Source organism: Bos indicus x Bos taurus, chromosome 14, assembly GCF_003369695.1.
Source record: "Bos indicus x Bos taurus breed Angus x Brahman F1 hybrid chromosome 14, Bos_hybrid_MaternalHap_v2.0, whole genome shotgun sequence".
NCBI lineage: Eukaryota > Metazoa > Chordata > Mammalia > Artiodactyla > Bovidae > Bos > Bos indicus x Bos taurus.
In genome coordinates, this window is record NC_040089.1 from 47,723,823 (window position 1) to 47,743,842 (window position 20,020).

Here is a 20,020-nt window from a genome sequence, read left to right on the forward strand (position 1 = left end):
TCTTTCAAACGTGGCATATATGTGCACAAGCATATATATTTCCACTCAGTGGAATATTCAGTCATTAAACATACTAGAAATAATATAAAATTACTATATCATTAAGTGAAAAGGGTACTATGTAAAGCTATTGGGTATGATTTCAGTTAGATTGAGTTTTAAGTGTATGAATGTGAAAATAAACTGCAGGTCAATAAATTTAAAACTAAATCCCCAAGTTAAACAATGGATAAAAAAATTTCATCCTCAAATTATCTAAAATTGCTGCAATGAAAATCTTACAGGACTTCAAATTACAGACTGGAGTGTGAATATGGTGTAACATTAAGTAGAAATCGTGCTCAATTTTACGTATATATACACCAACTATTAAAACATTGTAATGTTAGTGGTAGGGTTTCATTTCTTGTGATTTGTAATAGAGATTATATAATTGATTTTTTAATTTTTTATAGCTCTTTACACGCTGTCTTACACCACTAGTACCAGAAGATCTTCGAAAAAGGAGGAAAGGAGGAGAGGCTGATAATTTGGATGAATTCCTCAAAGAATTTGAAAATCCAGAGGTTCCTAGAGAGGACCAGCAGCAGCAACATCAGCAGCGTGATGTTATCGGTCTGTTTTACTAGAATAGTTCCCTCATAAAGTTTAGGTGAACATTTGGGTTAAATTTTACCTATATATTGCCCAAGTAAAAGAAATCAGGAACAAAGAAGTGTACTCAAATTTTGAACAGGGAAATACATGCTTTATATTCTCTGATTGCTTAGAGGTTTAGGAGTTGGCTGAGTGCTAGTCTGCTAAAGGATTGTCCTGCCTTGGACTGGAAGTGGCACCTGTCCTTTTAAAGCTCCCTCCCACTTTTAAATGTATTGTTATAAATTGAGTAACTTTTGTGGAGGTAAAATTTTATTCTGCCTTCCTTACTAGGGAAAGTACCTATGTTGTAGCATATTACTATTAAATGGTTCTAAAATATTGTTAAGGACTGTATGACCTAAGTCTTCTCTTCATGTGACCAATTGTAGATGAGCCCATTTTGGAAGAGCCCAGCCGCCTCCAGGAGTCGATGGAGACCAGCAGAACAAACTTGGATGAATCCGCCATGCCCCCACCACCACCTCAGGGAGTTAAACGAAAAGCGGGACAGATTGACCCAGAACCCATGATCCCTGTAAGCACACGTCTCCATCAAAATGTTTGGGATGTTCAGACAATATTTTAGATCCCTAGTAGTAGCAAGTGTTATTTAAGGAGACCTTTTGAAGTATCTTGGTTTGGGCAGAAAAGGAATGGATCCAGAGAGAAAAAATGGCAGCCAGGGATCTAAATATTGTGTGCCCTGAGTGGGAGTTGTTTTTAGTGTAGAAGTTTTTGTTTTTTTCTGACTCTTCTTGGATAGTGTTGCTTCAGAGTGGCCTGAACATCCTTGGCTAATATGGATTCCTTGATACTAGGTTCTAATTTTATTTTATTTCTCAAACATTAGCCCATGGTGAATCAGACAGTTCTAGATAGAATAAGAAAAGCAACATAAGGAACCTGTTAAATACATTTTGAATAAAATAGAACAAGCTTCCTGCTAATAAATAACTGTTAGCAAGATGGAACATTTTCCCTCCATTTTTATTGAGATAAAATTGACATATAAATTGTATTAGTTTGGGGTGTACAGTATAATGACTTGATACATGTATATATTGTGAAATGATTACTATGATAAGTTTAGTTACTATCCATCACTTTATACAGAATTAGATTTTTTTCTTGTCACACAACATCTACTCTGAGCAATTTTCAAGTATGTAGTTATAGTTGGTTGAACCTCCTTATCCATGGATGTATACTGAGGGCTGTCTGGAATAAGTGTTTTATGTAAGATACTTTAGTATCCATGAATTTTTCTATTTAGAAGGGATCCTGAAACTAATCCCTTGCAGATACACAGGGACAGTTGTATTGTTCATTGTAATCATCATATTGTGTATTAGATCCCCCAAACTTACTTATAACTGGAAGTGTATACTCTGACCAACATCTGCTACATCTCATTTCCTCTGCCTTCTAGCCTTCATGACCACCATTTTACTCTTTGCTTCTGTGAATGTCAGCTTTTTAAGATTGCATATGTAAGTGATACAGCTGTCATATAGGACTCATCTTTCATTTTATTTAGCATAGTGCTCTCCAGGTCCATCCGTGTTGTCACAAAAGGCATAATTTCTTGTGGTGAATATTATATCTGTGTGTGTATCATATTCTCTTCATCCATTTATGTGTTGATGGACCCTTAGGTTGTTTTCATAGCTTAGCTGTGAGCAGGGAAGCATCTTTTCCACATAGTAATTTCATTTCCTTTGGATAAGTACCTGGAGGTGAAATTTCTAGTTTTAATTTAAGTTTTAATTTTTTGAAGAACTTCCAGTTTCCGTAATGGCTGAGCCAGTTTACATTTGCACCAGCAGTGCATGAGGGTTCCCTTTCTCCTCATCCTTGCCAACACTTGCTGCTCTCTCTCGTCTTTTTTGGTGTTCTGACAGGTTAGTCATTCAGACAGGTGTCAGGTGATCTTGGGGTTTTTATTTACACTGACTAATTAGAGATGTTTTGAGCACCTTTTCTTGTACCTGTTGGTCATCAGGTATATTGTCTTTGGAAAAATTTGTGTTCAGATCCATTGCCCATTTTCAGTTTGTTTTGCTCTTGAGCTAAGTTCAGTTGTTTATATATCTGGAATATTAGTCTCTTATCAGATAAATGATTTGCAGATACTTCCCCATTCTGTAGGTTGCCTTTTCATTTTCCTGATGGTATCCTTTGTAGTGTGTTTTAGTTCGATGTCGTGCAACTTGTTTATTTTTGCTTTTATTGCCTTTGCTTTTGGTGTCAAATCCAAAAAAGTCTGTCAAGACCAATAAGTTTCTTACCAGTATTTTCTTCTAGGAGTGTTATGGTTTCAAATCTTAGATTCAAGTCTTTAATCCATTTCATTCTTATACATGTGGCTGTCTGGTTTACCCAACACCATTTATTGAAGAGATTGTCCTCTCCTTTTTGTATACTCTTGGCTCCTTTGTGCTAAATTAATTGACCGTATAGTGTAGATTTATTCCTAGGCCTCTGTTCTCGTCCAGATTCTGCTTTATTGTTTAGCAAACATTCCTGCATATCTATAGTACAAAGTAGTTTCAGGCTATCTCGTTAAGAAACTAGAATATATTTGTCCAAAAAGTAAAGTAGCATCTTGCTACTTTGTTTAAGCTGGCCACCATTAAGTTCATTTCAGTGTGCTATTGTAAGTGAAAAGGAAGGTGGTCTGGTTTGAAGCTTCCCAAGCTTAAGTCTATAGAATACATTAATTTGGACAAAGGGAGACTTTTTGGTACCTTAGGCTCTTGGTTCAGCCTCCATGAAGATACTGGCAAAAGAATATTCCTTGCCAACTTTAAGAACTAGTTCTCTAAGCTCCCCCCCTCCCCACCCCAACCTGGTGTTACGGAGTTGTAGAAGGCTGGGCATATTTTTCTCTTTGAGTTGAGGAAGGGGAGCAGGTAATAGGTGGGTTGCTTTAGTACCACTCTCTGGATAATTGTTTCCTTGTCAGTATTTTAATGTTCTCGTTTGTTTGTATTAAGTTAGAGAAGAAAATACAAGAAATGATCCAGAAAAATAGTCTCCTCGTTTGTATTATTTGCTTCAGGAAGAGCCCAAAGGCCTATTTAGCACTCAAGCTGAGTTGCAATGACCTTAAGGCAGTCTTACACAGTAATGGTTGCCTGTGCCAGGCTAATTAATGGTAGAGTCTTTTTGCATTGCCCTGGAGTCAGTGGATTCTGTTTATTCCTAAAATGTTAATACAGAAAGTTTTGAGGGTTTTTTGTTAAGTGTTTGCAAATAGTAAGTATAAAAACAAAGCACCTTTGCTCTAGGATAGTAAGACAGTGAATGGATTTTCTTGTGTAAACTAATGCTGAGACTTGTAATCAGTTTTTGATTATGAGGAAGTGTGGAGGTGTGACTCCAGTATTTCTTTTCATTTTGAGAACTGCAGCAACTACATACTTAAAAGAAGCTACCTTTAAAATGTGCATCCTTAAATTGCCTTGTTTTTATTGCTTTAAGCCTCAGCAGGCAGAGCAGATGGAAATACCTCCTGTAGAGCTGCCCCCAGAAGAACCTCCAAATATCTGTCAGTTAATTCCGGAGTTAGAACTTTTACCAGAAAAAGAGAAGGAGAAGGAGAAGGAGAAAGAAGATGATGAGGAGGAGGAGGTAAGGAAATGTAAAAAGATCTGATGAGTACATTCCCATCCAGATTTAGTGAAAATCTTCCACCAGCTTGTTGTTATTTTTCATATTGGAGCTGAATTAATTATCAGAGTGATGAAAAATGTTTGAATAAAAGCAAAACTTAGCAAAATTATTAGAGGTCTAGACCAGGGGTCCCCAACCATTGGTCCAAGGCCTGTTGGGACCCCCCTCACAGCAGGGGGTGAGTGGCAGGTGAAGGAGTGAAGTTTCATCTGTATTTATAGCCATGCCCCATCCTCACACCACCTGAGCCCTGCCTCCTGTCAGATCAGCAGTGGCATTAGATTCTCATTGGAGTGCAAACCACTGTGAAGTGCGCATGCAAGGGACTCCTTATGATTATCTGATGCCAGTAGAGCCAAGGTGGTGATGCTAGTGCTGTGGAGCGCCTGCCACTGTCTCCCATCACCCCCAGATGGCAGCGTCTAGTTGGAGGCAAACAGGCTCAGGGCTCTTTACGTTATGGTAAGTTTTATAATTATTTCATTATATATCACAACGTAGTAATAGAAATAAAGCACGCGATATATGTAATGCTCTTGATTCATCCCCAAATCATCACACCCTACCCCATCCGTGGAAAAATTGTCTTCTACAAAAACCGGTCCCTGGTGCCAAAAAGGTTGTGGACCACTGCGCTAGACCATCAAGACCCTCAAGTTTTATGCTGTGTTTAATAACTCACTTGGTCCCTTGTGGGTTTTGGAGGACAAGAGGTTTGCCCTTTCGCTGATTTCTTGACTTCTAAATTGTAAGCTGCTCTGAGACGTTGTCTTGTGGTTGAGGGTCAGTTCTTACTGCTACTAACATCTGCCTCTCGTATAACCCCTCTATTTGTGAGGGGTTTGTTTTTTCGTTAGAGTGGAGTGGGATGTGCCTTGGCTGATCTGGTTTTATTTTTTAAAAAAGTAGAGGTAGTTTGGGAATGGATTTCCTTTTCCTCGTGCACACTTTGGCTGCTCAGGGTCTTTTGTCTTCCCGACCCCCGCCCCTGCTTTTGTTGGATCTTTAAGATTGTTACAGAAGACTTAGATATTTTTCTGTTTGATGTCCTGTCAAATATTTTATTTAAACCTTTAAAGTTTCTTCCAAGACTAATTCTCATTACCATCTGTTCATATTTGTAATTTATGCCAGCATAGGTTTCATAACCACTTAGGGCTTGATTATGAGCCTTACGTTGTTTTAAAGTAAGAATTTAGCCCCAGAGTTCTTCCAGCCTGTGTTCTAGAGAATCTCAGACTGTGTTCAATTAGTATTTAAAATTATACTTTCTGATGTTTTTGAAATTGTTAACTCCTGGCCCTTTGGATATTATGTATAGTTCCAATATAGTTTGGGAGTATCTCAGCTCTTGGCCGGTGCCAACCTCAGTCTTGTAGGTGGCAGGTGACTGGGAACCAGGCTATTACAGTTAAATATAAATTATAGCCCATTTCTTTTGAAACACTTGATGTAAGTTTCTTAGAGCGGCCAGTAAGCCATTGCCTGCCAGCATTAGTCCATGGACCACACTGTGTAGACCCACGCTTCTAGATCAGTACAGAATCATGTAGTCAGCTAAATGCACAGAGGACGTTCTTCTGTGATTTAAGAACAGACTGAACTAAATGCTAAGTGTTTTTTCCACTAACCAAAATGCACAATTTAGAGCTTTCAGGAGATAACAGAAATGCTTCATTTTGTAGCAATTTTGTCAGTTTTTGTGTGGGGTCATTTTCACTTAGGATGAAGATGCTTCAGGGGGCGATCAGGATCAAGAGGAGAGAAGGTGGAACAAAAGGACCCAGCAGATGCTTCATGGTCTTCAGGTATGCCAGTGAAGGCTTAGAGAAAAATTTCATCAAAGGCTTCTGGCATTGTTTCCTTAAAAGGAAAAGTTACATGCTGTATAACCAGCAAGTCTGCCTTTTGTGAAACTTCTTCCAAAACCACATACCTTAAACTACTTTAATACATAAGCTGTTAGGCTAAAATCAAGCCTGGAAAGCATCCAGGTGAATACTTTCCCTTTGTTACTCTGCAAAGCAGAGCTTCTTGGTGTGTGTATACATCTTATTTTGGGTTGAGCAGATTTAATGTGTTGAATCATTAAGTTTGTCAAATCATTGTACAGGGTTAGAGTGTCACTTATCCTTGGGCCTTCATTTATCAGATACAGAGGAGATTGCTTGAGTGTCTATGAAATACCAGGCAAGATGCTCAGGGTCTCCTAAAGTAGATTCAAAGGATAGTTGAAAGTTTGGGAAACTGTAAGTGCTACATTTTACTATTTTATCAGTTCGATTAAATCTACAAAGAAATGAGTCTGTGTTAACATTGTCCCTTTGCTTTTTTTAAACATGAGAAACATTCACATAATATACAAAAATAGTATGCTTCTAAAATTACTGCTTTGGTCTGCTGATTACTTTCATTTAATCCTTCCTCTTTGGTTTTATTTCAGCGAGCTCTCGCTAAAACTGGAGCTGAATCTATCAGTTTGCTTGAGTTGTGCCGAAACACGAACAGAAAGCAAGCTGCAGCAAAGTTCTACAGCTTCTTGGTTCTTAAAAAGCAACAAGCTATTGAGCTGACACAGGAAGAACCATACAGTGATATCATTGCAACACCGGGACCAAGGTTCCACATTATTTGAGCAGCTAGAAGCGTTAGAGCTAGTGTTCATTTCACTAGTGTGTACAAATTGCCCCCGTGTGTAGGGCACACAAAACCCTTCCAGAAAATTTAGATTTTTGTCTGTACAAAGTCTCTGCCTTTTTTCATTTTTTCCAGTATTTTAAATTGACCCATTTCCTCTTTAAGCAGAACTGCTTGTATGGTGTTTGTGTTCTGGTGGAGAAAGCAAGCACCCCAAGATCAGTCCAGAACAGATGTGTGCAATATTGGCGCATATAATTGAGTAGCAACGGAAGGTTGGAGTTTTTCTCTTAGTTCTCCATTACTGCATTCTAAAGGAGAACGTTTCAGGGAAAAACACCTGACAGTTAAGAACAGTAGTGTGAATCTTTGACAGAAATTGTCTTTTCCCATCAGCAGCACCCAGCAGTCTTAGAAGGGACCATTGGCCTTCGGGGATGGTGCCCCAGACAGACTGTCTTCTCGGGATAAGTTTTAAAGTATAATTTCACAATTCACCACTGGGGGTGGGGGTTGGTATGTGAAATTGTACTGTAACTATAAAAAGGTAGGACTTGGTTTAAAGTGCCCTATTTTGTAAATCATTCCATTTGAAACTTTTTAACTGTGCTGACATCTGTTGTTTTAGTGAGACTCTAAAATGAGCAGAAATAGACTTTTAGAGTAGAATGAGTATAAAAAGCATCTCTGATTTTCCAGGAGCTGTAAATCAAGGTTTTAAAAAGATGTTTGGACATATTTGAGTATTCAGATCATGAAAATAGAAATTGCTGTGCTAACTGAAAGGACAGACTGATGGGAAACTGTACAACTGGTAGACTTAACCTTTAAGCAGACAGTGCTGTAAAAACTAATGGCTTCTTTGATATTTATTGTAAGTTTTAGTACTGATCTTTTTTTCCAAAGCTTGCACACTCCTTTGGAACTGTAATAGCTTTGCAACAGAAATCCCATAGTTTCCTATAAATTAAGTGAAAAACATCCAAATAAAGGCTTTAAATAGTAACAGACCAGGTAGCACCAGAAATTATGTGACTGTTATGATTATCAAAACATGTCTTAACTTTTTAGGGCAAAATTACACACTAAAAGTTCTAGCTTAAGTGTTGGCACTTGTGTGGAAAAAAAAATCACTCAGACTTCAGTGTATACCCAATAATTTTAAATTATGTGAGATGTTTTAAATTTGTGAACTCGTAATTCCTGTTTTGATGATTCAGTTTCTTGAGATGGTAATTGTATAAATTGCTATTGCCGCTTTATTTCAGTATCATGTGCCTGTAAACCATGGATTTTTCTCCCTTTGTATAAAGACATTGTAGATAATTGAATGTTTGATTATAGAAAGGTCATTAGTTTCTCGTTACACATTTTGTTAGTCTGGTTTTTGTTGCTTATCGGGTTTAATATTGTTCTTGAAAATAGTTGATGCTATGTTATGTATAACTTTTCTAATAAAAGTTGTGTTATAAGCTGTAAATTTTGGAGTATTGTTATTCAGTTGGTGGCATTCCCCAAGAATATTGCTTCATCTTTTTTGCCTTAACTAGAATAATTATCCACACAAATAGTGAATTTTTCAAGAGATATTTAGAGTACAAAATAATAAGTCTTTACAAGGTGTATTGGTGTATTAGAATGTATTAAGATTAAAATGAAACTAATAAATGGCTGATGCTGAGGAATCTTTTGGGGCATAGTTACAGTCTTGTAATTGCTAAGTACATAGAAATTATGACATGGTGGGTGGGGGTGTGTCCTTGGGGGTCTAAACAAATGTAGCCAATTAACAACGTTCTGGAGATTTGCTGGATCCATCTAAGAAATCTACTTTAGCCAGGGCATTCAATAGGTAACTTGCAACATACCCATCTTTACATTCAAGCATTTGACTTGTCCCACCACCATCTGTGAACTTTTAAGACACTTAAGACTTCATGCACTCAGGAAATAAAGAAAAGCTTCTGTTTGAAAGCTGATGCTTGGTAGAGATGCAGAGGTACAGAGCACCTGTGCACACAGCAGGGGAAGAAGACGGGTGGAGCAAGTGGAGAGAGCACTGACATACGTACAGTACCACAGGTAAGATAGCTGGTGGGAAGCTGCCACATAACAGGGAGCTCAGCTCAGTGCTCTGTGATGACCTAGAAGGGCGGGACGGAGGCTCAGGAGAGAAGGGATGTACGTATGCATACAGTTAATCCATGTTGCTGTATGGCAGAAACCGTCAAAACACTGTAAAGTAGTTATATTCAAAAATATCTTTTTAATATAAATACACAGAGGGGAGAAAAAAAGCTGATGCTTAGGGTTCAGGCTTCTAATTTAGCACTCCTGTAGGGGCTGACTGGGATCCTCTTCAGAGACTAGGAAAACCAACAGACACGTCTAGCTTGCTTCAAGTCACCACTATATCCCTGAGACGAGATCATACACATGTCTGATGCCTCAGCTTTCATGGCTGCTGCCTGAGGGAAGGACCCTTGATCAGCTAATTCTGATAACCAGCAGGATTCACAAGCTGACATTCAAACCACAGGACTGTAGCAAACAGCAAAGGAATTAACCGACTCAGGAGTGCACGGGCACACAGAGCCAGGCCCAAATCAGAGGGAGCAGACAAAATGCCCACCTGGAAGGTGCCTAGATACGAACTTTACCAGTTAACTTACAACCAAGGAGCCAAGAATATACAATTGGGAAATGACGGTCTCTTCAAAAATGGTATTAGGAAAACAACCACCACGTACAAAAGAATGAGGCTGGAAATTACAGAATTTACTATAAATCAAGTAAAGTTTGAAAGACGTAAAGCCATAAAATTCCTGTAAGAAAACAGGTGATAAGTTCCTTGAAATCAGTCTCAACTAAGATTTTTTTGGATCTGACCGTAGAAAGCGACAAGACTACCAAGTAGGACTATATCAAACCAAAAAGCATTTGCACAGCAAAGGAAACTGCCAGAAAAAAATGGAGAAAACATTTACATTATATATCTGATAAGAGATTAATAGGTAAAACTTGAAGAAATCATACAACTCAATAGCAAAACAATCATTTTAAAATGGGGAGAGCGTCAGACATTTTTCCAAAAAAAATATGGCCAACAAGTACATGAAAAAAATCAGATCATTTCTAATAATCAGGGAATTGAAATCAAAACCACAATGAGATAGCATGTCACACCTGTCAGAATGGCTATTATCAGAAAGACAAGAAATTACAAGTGTTGGTGAAGATGTGGAGAAAAGGGAATACTTGGTACACTGTTAGACTGAATAGGTGCAGCCACTATGGAAAACAGTATGGAGGGTCCTTTAAAAATTAAAAATAGAGTCCACGTATGATCTAGCATATCTGCTTCTGGATATTTATAGGAAGAAATAAAAAATACTAACTGAAGAAGACACACATCCAAATTTATTGCATCATTTTTTATAATAGCCAACATATAGAAGCAACCTAAGTGTCTATGATGGATGAATAGATAAAAACCGTGTGTGTCTTTTATACACACACACACAGACACACAGTGGAATATTCTTCAGCCATAAAAAATGACACGAAACCTCACCATTTGCAAAAATGGATAGAACTTCAGAACAGTATGCTAAATGACATAAGTCGGAGAAAACCAAAGACCATGTGATATCACTTATATGTGGAATCTAAAACAACAAAAACTCCCAAATTCACAGATACGGGGAGCAGATTAGTGGTTGCCAAAGGTACATGGGGAAGGAGGGATTGGTGAAATGGGTGAAGGAGGTCAAAATGTATAAACGTCAACTTACAAGTCATAGGGGTGTCATACATGGCACAACTGTGACGACAGTTGTTAATGCTGTACTGCATAAGTGAAAGTGCTAATAGTGTATCTTAAAAGTTCTCACAAGAAAAAATTTGTAATTACATATGGTGATGGGTGTTCACCTGTGATCATTTTGCAGTATATACAAAGATCAAATCATTATGTTGTGCACTTAAAACTAATGATATATTCACCTCAAGAAGGCAAAGTGGTTGTCTGAGGAGGCCTTACGAATAGCTGAGAAAAGAGAAAGGGCAAAGGAGAAAGGCAAAGATAAACCCAAGTAAATGCAGAATTCTGAAGAACAGGAGAGAGAAAGTCTTCTGAGTGAACAATGCAAAGAAATAGAGGAAAACAACAGAATGAGAAAAGACGAGATCTCTTCAAGAAAACTGGAGATACCAAGGGAACGTTTCATGCAAAGATGGGCATCATGAAGGACAGAAACAGCAAGGACCTAACAGAAGCAGAAGCGATTAAGAAAAGGTGGCAAGACTACACAGAACTATACAGAAAAGGTCTTAATGAACCAGATGACCATGATCACTCTAGATGTGGTCACTCACCTAGAGCCAAACATCAGGGAGTGTGAAGTCAAGTGCGCCTTAGGGAGTATTACTATGAACAAAGCTAGTGGAGGTGATGGAATTCATGTGGAGCTATTTCAAATCCTAAAAGATGATGCTGTTAAAGTGTTGCACTCACTATGCCAGCAAATTTGGAAAACTCAGCAGTGCCCACAGGACTGGAAAAGGTCAGTTTTCATTCCAATCCAAAAGAAAGGCAAGCCAAAGAATGTTCAAATGACCATACAATTGCACTCATTTCACATACTAGCAAGGTAATGCTCAAAATCCTTCAAGCTAGGCTTCAACTATATGTAGTCACTGAGAACTTCCAGATATACAAGCTGGATTCAGAAAAAGCAGAGGAACCAGAGATCAAACTGCAAATATCCGATGGATCATAGAAAAAGCAACGGAATTTTTTTTTTAATCGATTTCTTCTTCACTGACTATGACTATGTGATCACAACAAACTGTGGAAAATTCTTAAAGAGATGGTAATACTAGACCACCTGACCTGTCTCCTGAGAAACCTGTATGCAGGCCAAGAAGCAACAGTTAAAAACAGACATGGAAAAATGGATTGGCTCAAAATTGGGAAAGGAGTACATCAAGGCTGCATACTGTCACCCAGCTCATTTACTTATATGCAGAGTACATCATGAGAAATGCTGGACTGGATGAAGCACAAGTTGGAATCAAGATTGCTGGGAGAAATATCAACACCCTCAGACATGCAGATGATACCACCCTAATGGCAGAAAGTGAAGAGGAACTAAAGAGCCTCTTGAAGAGAAGTGAAAGAGAAGAGTGAAAAAGCTGGCTTAAATCTCAACATTCAAAAAATGAAGATCATGGCATCCAGTCTCATCACTTCATGGCAAACAGATGGAAAAAAAGTAAAAATGGTGACATTTTATTTTCCTGGGCTCCAGAATCACTGCAGATGGTGACTGCAGCCACAAAATTAAAAGACATTTGCTTCTTGGAAGGAAAGCTATGACAATCCTAGAAGAGATACCACTTTGCCAACAAAGGTCCATATAGTCAAAGCTATGATTTTTCCAGTAGTCATGTATGGATATGAGAATGGGACTATAAAGAAGGCTGAGAGCCAAAGAAGTGAGGCTTCTGAACTGTGGAGCTGGAGAAGACTCTTGAGAGTCCCTTGGACAGCAAGAAGATCAAACCAGTTAATCCTAAAGGAAATAACCCTGAATATTCATTGGAAGGACTGAAGCTGAAGCTCCAATACTTTGGCAAAGAGCCGACTCACTGGAAAAGACCCTGATGCTGGGAAAGACTGAGGGCAAGATGAAAAGGGGGCGACAGAGAATCAGATGGCTGGATGGCATCACCGACTCTATGGCCATGAGTTTGAGCAAACTCCAGGAGATGGTGAAGGACAGGGCAGCCCGGGGTGCTGCAGTCCATGGGGTTGCAGAGATAACAACACCTCAATTTAAAACAGAAATAACAGCTGAGAACTTTCCAAGTCTGGGTAGAGAATTATATATCCAAGTATACAAAGCTAATATAACCCTATTAACTCAGTGCAAATAAAACCATATCTAAGACACATTATAATGACCCTGTCAAAAATCAAAAATAAAGAGATAATCCTAACAGCAGCCAAGGGAAAAAGATAATAACCTATAAAGAAATTCCCATCAGGCTCTAAGCAGATTTCTCAACTAAAAGTCTAGGTCAGGAGAGATGCAATGACATATTCAAAGTTGAAAGAAAAATAATTGCCAGCCCAGAATTTTCTAGAGCATAAAAAAAAATCTGGCGGAGCTCATCAGCCCTAGACCCACTTTGCAAGAAATGCTAAAAGTAGTTTTTCCAGCTGAAATGAAATAATGTCAATCAGTAACATGAAAATGTACAAAAGTATATAGCATATGGGTAAAAGTAAACATTCAAACTTAGAAAACTAATTCTGTAGTAGGACGATGTGTTAGCCACTTAACTACAGTATAAATATCAAAAGAGTATTAAAAATAATTGTAGCTATTATAATTTGTTAATGAACACACTATATAAAAAGTAAATAATGCTTCAAAAATTTAAAGGCAGAAAAGCAAAAAGGTGAAGCTCTTGTAGACAATTAAAGTTTCTATCATCTTAAAATAGACTGTTTTATGTATCAGATGTCTTATGTAACCATCTTAGTAACCACAAGGCAACAGCCTATAGTAAAAGTGTAAAAGATAAAGAAAGGGGACACAGAATAAATGATCATAAAAAATCACCAATTTACAAAAGTAGCCAGAAATGAGGTAAAAACAAACAATGGAAACATAAAAAGAAACTGATAATGATTAATAAAACTGCATTAGTTAAGTCCTTGCATATCAATAATAACTCTAGATATGTGTGAGTTGAATTCACCAATGAAAACACCCAGAATGGCTGAAGGGATTAAAATCTAGACCCAAATATATTCTACCTACAACAGACTCACTTCAGAGTGAAGGGATGGGAAAAGATACTCCTTACAAGTAGAAACAAAAAGCATGTGGAGGCAACTAATCTTGTACCAAACACAATAGACTTTAAGCCAAAAACATTAATAAGAGACAAAGAAGGTCAAGGCATAATGATAAAGAGGCTCAATTCACCAAGATATAGTAGTTATAAATATTCACATAGCCTACATCAAGGCACCCAAATATACACATTATGCGTCCTCAGTCGCTTCAGTCGTGTCCAACTCTGTGCGACCCCATGGAGTGTAGCCCTCTAGGCTCCTCTGTCTATGAGGATTCTCCAGGCAAGAATACTGGAGTGGATTGCCATGCCCTCCTCCAGGGAAACTTCCCAACCCAGGGATCGAACCCAAGTCTCTTAACGTCCTTTGCATTAGCAGGTGGGCTCCTTACCACTAGCACCACCTGGGAAGCCTTTGCTTTACAGCAAATACTAAACATCTCTGCAGGGAGAAAGAGGCAGTAATAGTAGGGAGTTCAGTACCCCACATTCAACACTGGATAGATCGCCTAGACCAAAATTCAAAAATGAAATGTTGGACTTAAGTGATACATTAGACAAGATGGATTTAGACATTTAGAGAACATTCCATCCAAAACCAGCAGAATACACATTCTTCTCAAGTACACATGGAACATTATTCAAGAATAGCTATATATTAGACCATCAAACACGTCACCAAATTAAAGAAAACAATATCAAGCATCTTTTCTGACAACAATGGTATGAAATTAGAAATCTACTGCAAGAGGAAAACTAGAATATTCACAAATATGTGGAGATAAAACAAAATACCCTTGAGCAACGAATGGGTTGAAGAAGAAATTGAAAAAGAAATAAAAAATAAATTCGAACAAATAAAAATTGGAAATAGATAAAACCAAAACTTACGGGATGCAACAGAAGCAGTTGTAAAAGGGAAGCTTATAGCAGTAAATAAAAATACCTATAAAAGAAAAAGATTTCAAATAGCCAACCTAACTTTACATCTTAATAAACTATAAAAAAGAAAAAACAAAGTCTAAGGTTAATAAAATGAAGGAAATAATAAATTCAAGTGGAAATCAATGAAATAGAGACTAAAAAAGATATTAGGGAAAAAAATGAAACTAAGAGCTTTTTTTTTTGAAAAGATAAACAAAATAGACAAATGTCTAGGTAGACTACTAATAAAGAAGAGAGGACTCAAAATTAGAAATGAAAGGGGAGACAAATTTATAATAGAAATACAAAGTATTATATGGGAATATTATAAACAATACATGGCACCAGAGTAGTGGATAAATTTCTAGAACCTACAAGACTGAATTAGGAATAAAAAATCTGAATAGAAAAATCACAAGTGGTGAGATTGAATCAGTAATCAAAAACAATCCACTATATATAAAAAAAAAGCCCAGGAGGAAATGGATTCACTGGTGAATTCCATCAATCATTTGAAGAATTAACACCAAACTTTCTCAACCTTTCCAAAACATAGAAGAGAAGGAACACATGCAAATTCATCTAACCAGCCCAGCATTACCCTGATACCAAAAACAAACAAGGACACTACAAGAAAAGAAAACTATAGGCCAATATCCCTGTGGAATATAAATGCAAAAACAGCAAAATATTAGCAAACTGATTATAACAGTATATTAAGAGGATCATACACCACAACCAAGTTAGATTTTTTCTAGGGATGTAAGGATGGATCCATATCTGCTGATCAGTCAATGTGATACACTTCAGTAACAAAAGGGTAAGAATCAACAGAGGTACAGAAAGCATTTGACAAAATTCAACATCTTTCATTATCAAAACTCTCAACAAAATGGCTGTAGAGGCAATGTACCTCAACATAGCAAAATCCATATAACAGGCCCACAGCTAGCATCATACTAAATGGTGAAAGGCTGAAAGCTTTTTCTCCAAGATGAAAGCAAGGCAAGAACGCCCACTCTTTGAACTTTTTATTAAAAACAGTACCGGAAGTCCTAGTCAGAGCAATTAGGCAAAATAAATAAATAAATAAAGGCATCCAAATCAGAAAATTAAAAGTAAAGCTGTATCTACTTACACATGATAATATATATCAGTTCAGTTCAGTTCAGTCGCTCAGTCGTGTCCGACTCTTTGCGACCCTATGAATCACAGCACGCCAGGCCTCCCTGTCCACCACCAACTCCCGAAGTTCACCCAAACTTATATGCATCGAATCAGTGATGCCACCCAGCCATCTCATCCTCTGTTGTCCCCTATTCCTCCTGCCCCCAATCCCTCCCAGCATCAGAGTCTTTTCCAATGAGTCAACTCTTTGCATGAGGTGGCCAAAGTATTGGAGTTTCAGCCTTAGCATCAGTCCTTCCAATGAACACCCAGGACTGATCTCCTTTAGGATGGACTGGTTGGATTTCCTTGCAGTCCAAGGGACTCTCAAGAGTCTTCTCCAGCACCACAGTTCAAAAGCATCAATTCTTTGGCACTCAGCTTTCTTCACAGTCCAACTCTCACATCCATACATGACCACTGGTAAAACCATAGCCTTGACTAGACGGACCTTTGTTGGCAAAGTAATGTCTCTGCTTTTGAATATGCTATCTAGGTTGGTGATAAATTTCCTTCCAAGGAGTAAGCGTCTTTTAATTTCATGGCTGCAATCACCATCTGCAGTAATCTTGGAGCCCCCCAAAATAAAGTCTGACACTTATCCACTGTTTCCCCATCTATTTCCCATAAAGTGATGGGACCAGATGCCATGATCTTAATTTTCTGAATGTTGAGCTTTTAAGCCAACTTTTTCACTCTCCTCTTTCACTTTCATCAAGAAGCTTTTTAGTTCCTCTTCACTTTCTGCCATAAGGGTGGTGCCATCTGCATATCTGAGGTTATTGATATTTCTCCCGGCAATCTTGATTCCAGCTTGTGCTTCTTCCAGCCCAGCGTTTCTCATGATGTACTCCGCATATAAGTTAAATAAGCAAGGTATATATAGATAACCTTAAAGACTCTCCCCCTTAAGAAAAATGTTACAATAAACAGATTTAGTAAAGTTGTAAGATACAAAATAAGTACACAAAAATCAGTTTCATTTCAACACATTAACAATAAATTATTAGAATGAGAAATTAAGAAAATTGTCTGATTTACAATTATATCAAAAAGGATACAATACCTAGGGATAAATTTCATTAAGGAAGTGAAAGAGTATACATTGAAAACTATACAATATTGATGAGAAAAACTGAAGACATGAATAGATGGAAAGATACTCTGTGCTTATGAATTAGAAGAATTAATATTATTAAATATCCATACTACCTAATGCAATAAACAGATTCAATGTAATCCCTAACAAAATTCCAACAGAAATAAAATAATCTGAGGAAAACGACAGACAGGCAAAGCCTAGAGATCTCTTCAAGAAAATTAGATATACCAAGGGAACTTTTCATGCAAAGATGGGGATAATAAAGGACAGAAATGGTATGGACCTAACAGAAGCAGAAGATATTAAGAAGAGGCGGCAAGGATACACAGAAGAACTCTACAAAAAAGATCTTCACGAACCAGATCATCATGATGGTGTGATCACTCACCTAGAGCCAGACATCCTGGAATGTGAAGTCAAGTGGGCCTAAGGAAGCATCACTATGAACAAAGCTAGTGGAGGTGATGGAATTCCAGTTGAGCTATTTCAAATCCTAAAAGATGATGATGTGAAAGTGCTACACTTAATATGCCAGCAAATTTGGAAAACTCAGCAGTGGCCACAGGACTGGAAAAGGTCAGTTTCCATTCCAATCCCAAAGAAAGGCAATGCCAAAGAATGCTCAAACTACTGCACAATTGCACTCATCTCACACACTAGCAAAGAAATATTCAAAATTTTCCAAGAAAGGCTTCAATAGTACATGAACCATGAACTTCCAGATGTTCAAGCTTGTTTTAGAAAAGGGAGAGGAACCAGAAATCAAATTGCCAACATCTGTTGGATCATCAAAAAAGCAAGAGAGTTTCAGAAAAGCATCTATTTCTGCTTTATTGACTACACCAAAGCCCTTGACTGTGTGGATCACAACAAACTGTGGAAAATTCTTCAAGAGATGGTAATACTAGACCACCTGACCCGCCTCTTGAGAAATCTGTATGCAGGTCAAGAAGCAAAAGTTAGAACTGGACATGGAACAACAGACTGGTTCCAAATAAGAAAAGGAATATGTCAAGGCTGTATATTGTCACCCTGCTTATTTAACTTATAATGAGAGATGCTGGAGAAATGCTGGACTGGAGGAAGCACAAGCTGGAATCAAGATTGCCAGGAGAAATATCAATAACCTCAGATATGCAGATGACACCACCCTTATGGCAGAAAGCGAAGAAGAACTTAAGAGCCTCTTGATGAAAGTGAAAGAGGAGAGTGCAAAAGTTGGCTTAAAACTTAACATTCAGAAGACTAAGATCATGGCATCTGGTCCCATCACTTCATGGCAAACAGATGGTAAAAAAATAAAAATGGTGACAGATTTTATTTTCTTGAGCTCCAAAATCACTGTGGATGGTGACAGCAGCCATGAAATTAAAAGACGCTAGCTCCTTGGAAGGAAAGCTATGACAATCCTAGACAGTGTATTAAAAAAAAGAGACACCACTTTGCTGACAAAGGTCCATATAGTCAAAGCTATGGTTTTTCCAATAGTCATGTATGGATATGAGAGTGGGACCATAAAGAAGGCTGAGCACCAAAGAATTGAGGCTTCTGAACTGTGGTTCTGGAGAAGACTCTTGAGAGTCCCTTCGACATCAAGGAGATCCAACCAGTCGATCCTAAAGGAAATAACCCTGAATATTCATTGGAAGGACTGAAGCTGAAGCTCCAATACTCTGGCAAAGAGCTGACTCATTGGAAAAGACCCTGATGCTGGGAAAGACTGAAGGCAGGAGGAGAAGGGGGCAACAGAGGATGAGATGGCTGGATGGCATCACCGACTCAATGGACATGAGTTTGAGCAAGCTCCAGGAGATGGTGAAGGACAGGGGAGCCTGGCGCGCTGCACTCCATGGGGCGCAAAGAGTCAGACATGACTGAATGACTGAACTGAAATGAACTGAAAATTTTGTATGGAATGACAAAGGGCAGAGTAGAAGGACATGTGCTTGTCTCCTGTGAACTCCAAAATTACAACTCGCTGCTGAACAACCATCGACAGAAGAGTGTTGGATCCCACCAAAAAAAGATACCCCACGTCCAAGGGCAAAGGAAAAGCCCCAGAAAGATGGTAGGAGAGGAGAAATTACAGTTAGAATCAAACCCCATACACACCAAAGACGCTTGGAGGGCTCAAACAAAACCTTGTAGACACCAGGAGACCCCACAAAAACTGAGCCAGACCTCCCTTTGAGTAGTTGAATGTCTCCTGTAGAGGTATGTGTCAGTGGTGGCCTGCTGCAAGGGCAGGGGCTCTGGATTGCAGCAGTCCTGGGTGTGGCAAAAGCCCTCTTGGAGGAGGTCGCCATTAACCCTACCATAGAGCCACCAAGCAAATGACCCACAAACTGCAGAATAGTTATAGCAAATAAATTCTCATACTGTTAAGAAAGTTCTAGGACCCACAACAGATTTCCCAACTTGAGGATCTGGCAAAGGGACTGAGAACCCCCAGGGAAATTGACTTTGAAAACCCCAAATAGCTCAAGAAATTTTGAGAAGAGCAAAGCTGGAGGAATCATACTTCCTAATTTCAATTTATATTTCAGAGCTATAGTAATTAAAATAATACAGTATTGGCAATAAAAACAAACAGATCAAAGAACTAGAATACAGAGCTCAGAGATAAATTCACTCATATATAAATCATTTGATTTACAACAAAGGCACCAAATAAATAACATTGGGATATCTGGGTTGTTGTTTTAGTTTCTAAGTCATGTCCAACTCTTTGCAATCCCATAGACTGCAATCTACCAGGGTCCTCTGTCCATAAGATTTCCCAGGAAATCTGCAAAAGAATGAAAATGGGCCCCTATCCTATACCACACAGACAAATCAACTCAAAATGGATTAAAGACTTGAACTTAAGACCTCAAACTGTAAAACTCCTAGACGAAAACACAGGGTGTAAAGTCCTTGACATTGGTCTTCACGATTTTTTGGATTTGACTCCAAAAGCAAAGGCAACAAAAGCAAAAATAAGTGGGATTACAAAGTAAAAAGCTT

General features: G+C 38.2%; 1 protein-coding gene across 1 annotated transcript in view; it reads left to right on the forward strand.

Annotated features, from left to right (window-relative positions):
* RAD21 (RAD21 cohesin complex component) overlaps positions 1-8,431 on the forward strand; it is a 29,420-nt gene extending 20,989 nt beyond the window's left edge. The window contains exons 10-14 of the mRNA XM_027561280.1: positions 456-615; positions 1,029-1,174; positions 4,123-4,272; positions 6,039-6,122; positions 6,758-8,431. Coding sequence (XP_027417081.1) covers positions 456-615; positions 1,029-1,174; positions 4,123-4,272; positions 6,039-6,122; positions 6,758-6,949 — 732 coding nt within the window. The 3' untranslated portion in view covers positions 6,950-8,431. The remainder of the gene's footprint in view (positions 1-455; positions 616-1,028; positions 1,175-4,122; positions 4,273-6,038; positions 6,123-6,757) is intronic.
* Positions 8,432-20,020: the final 11,589 nt, after the last annotated feature.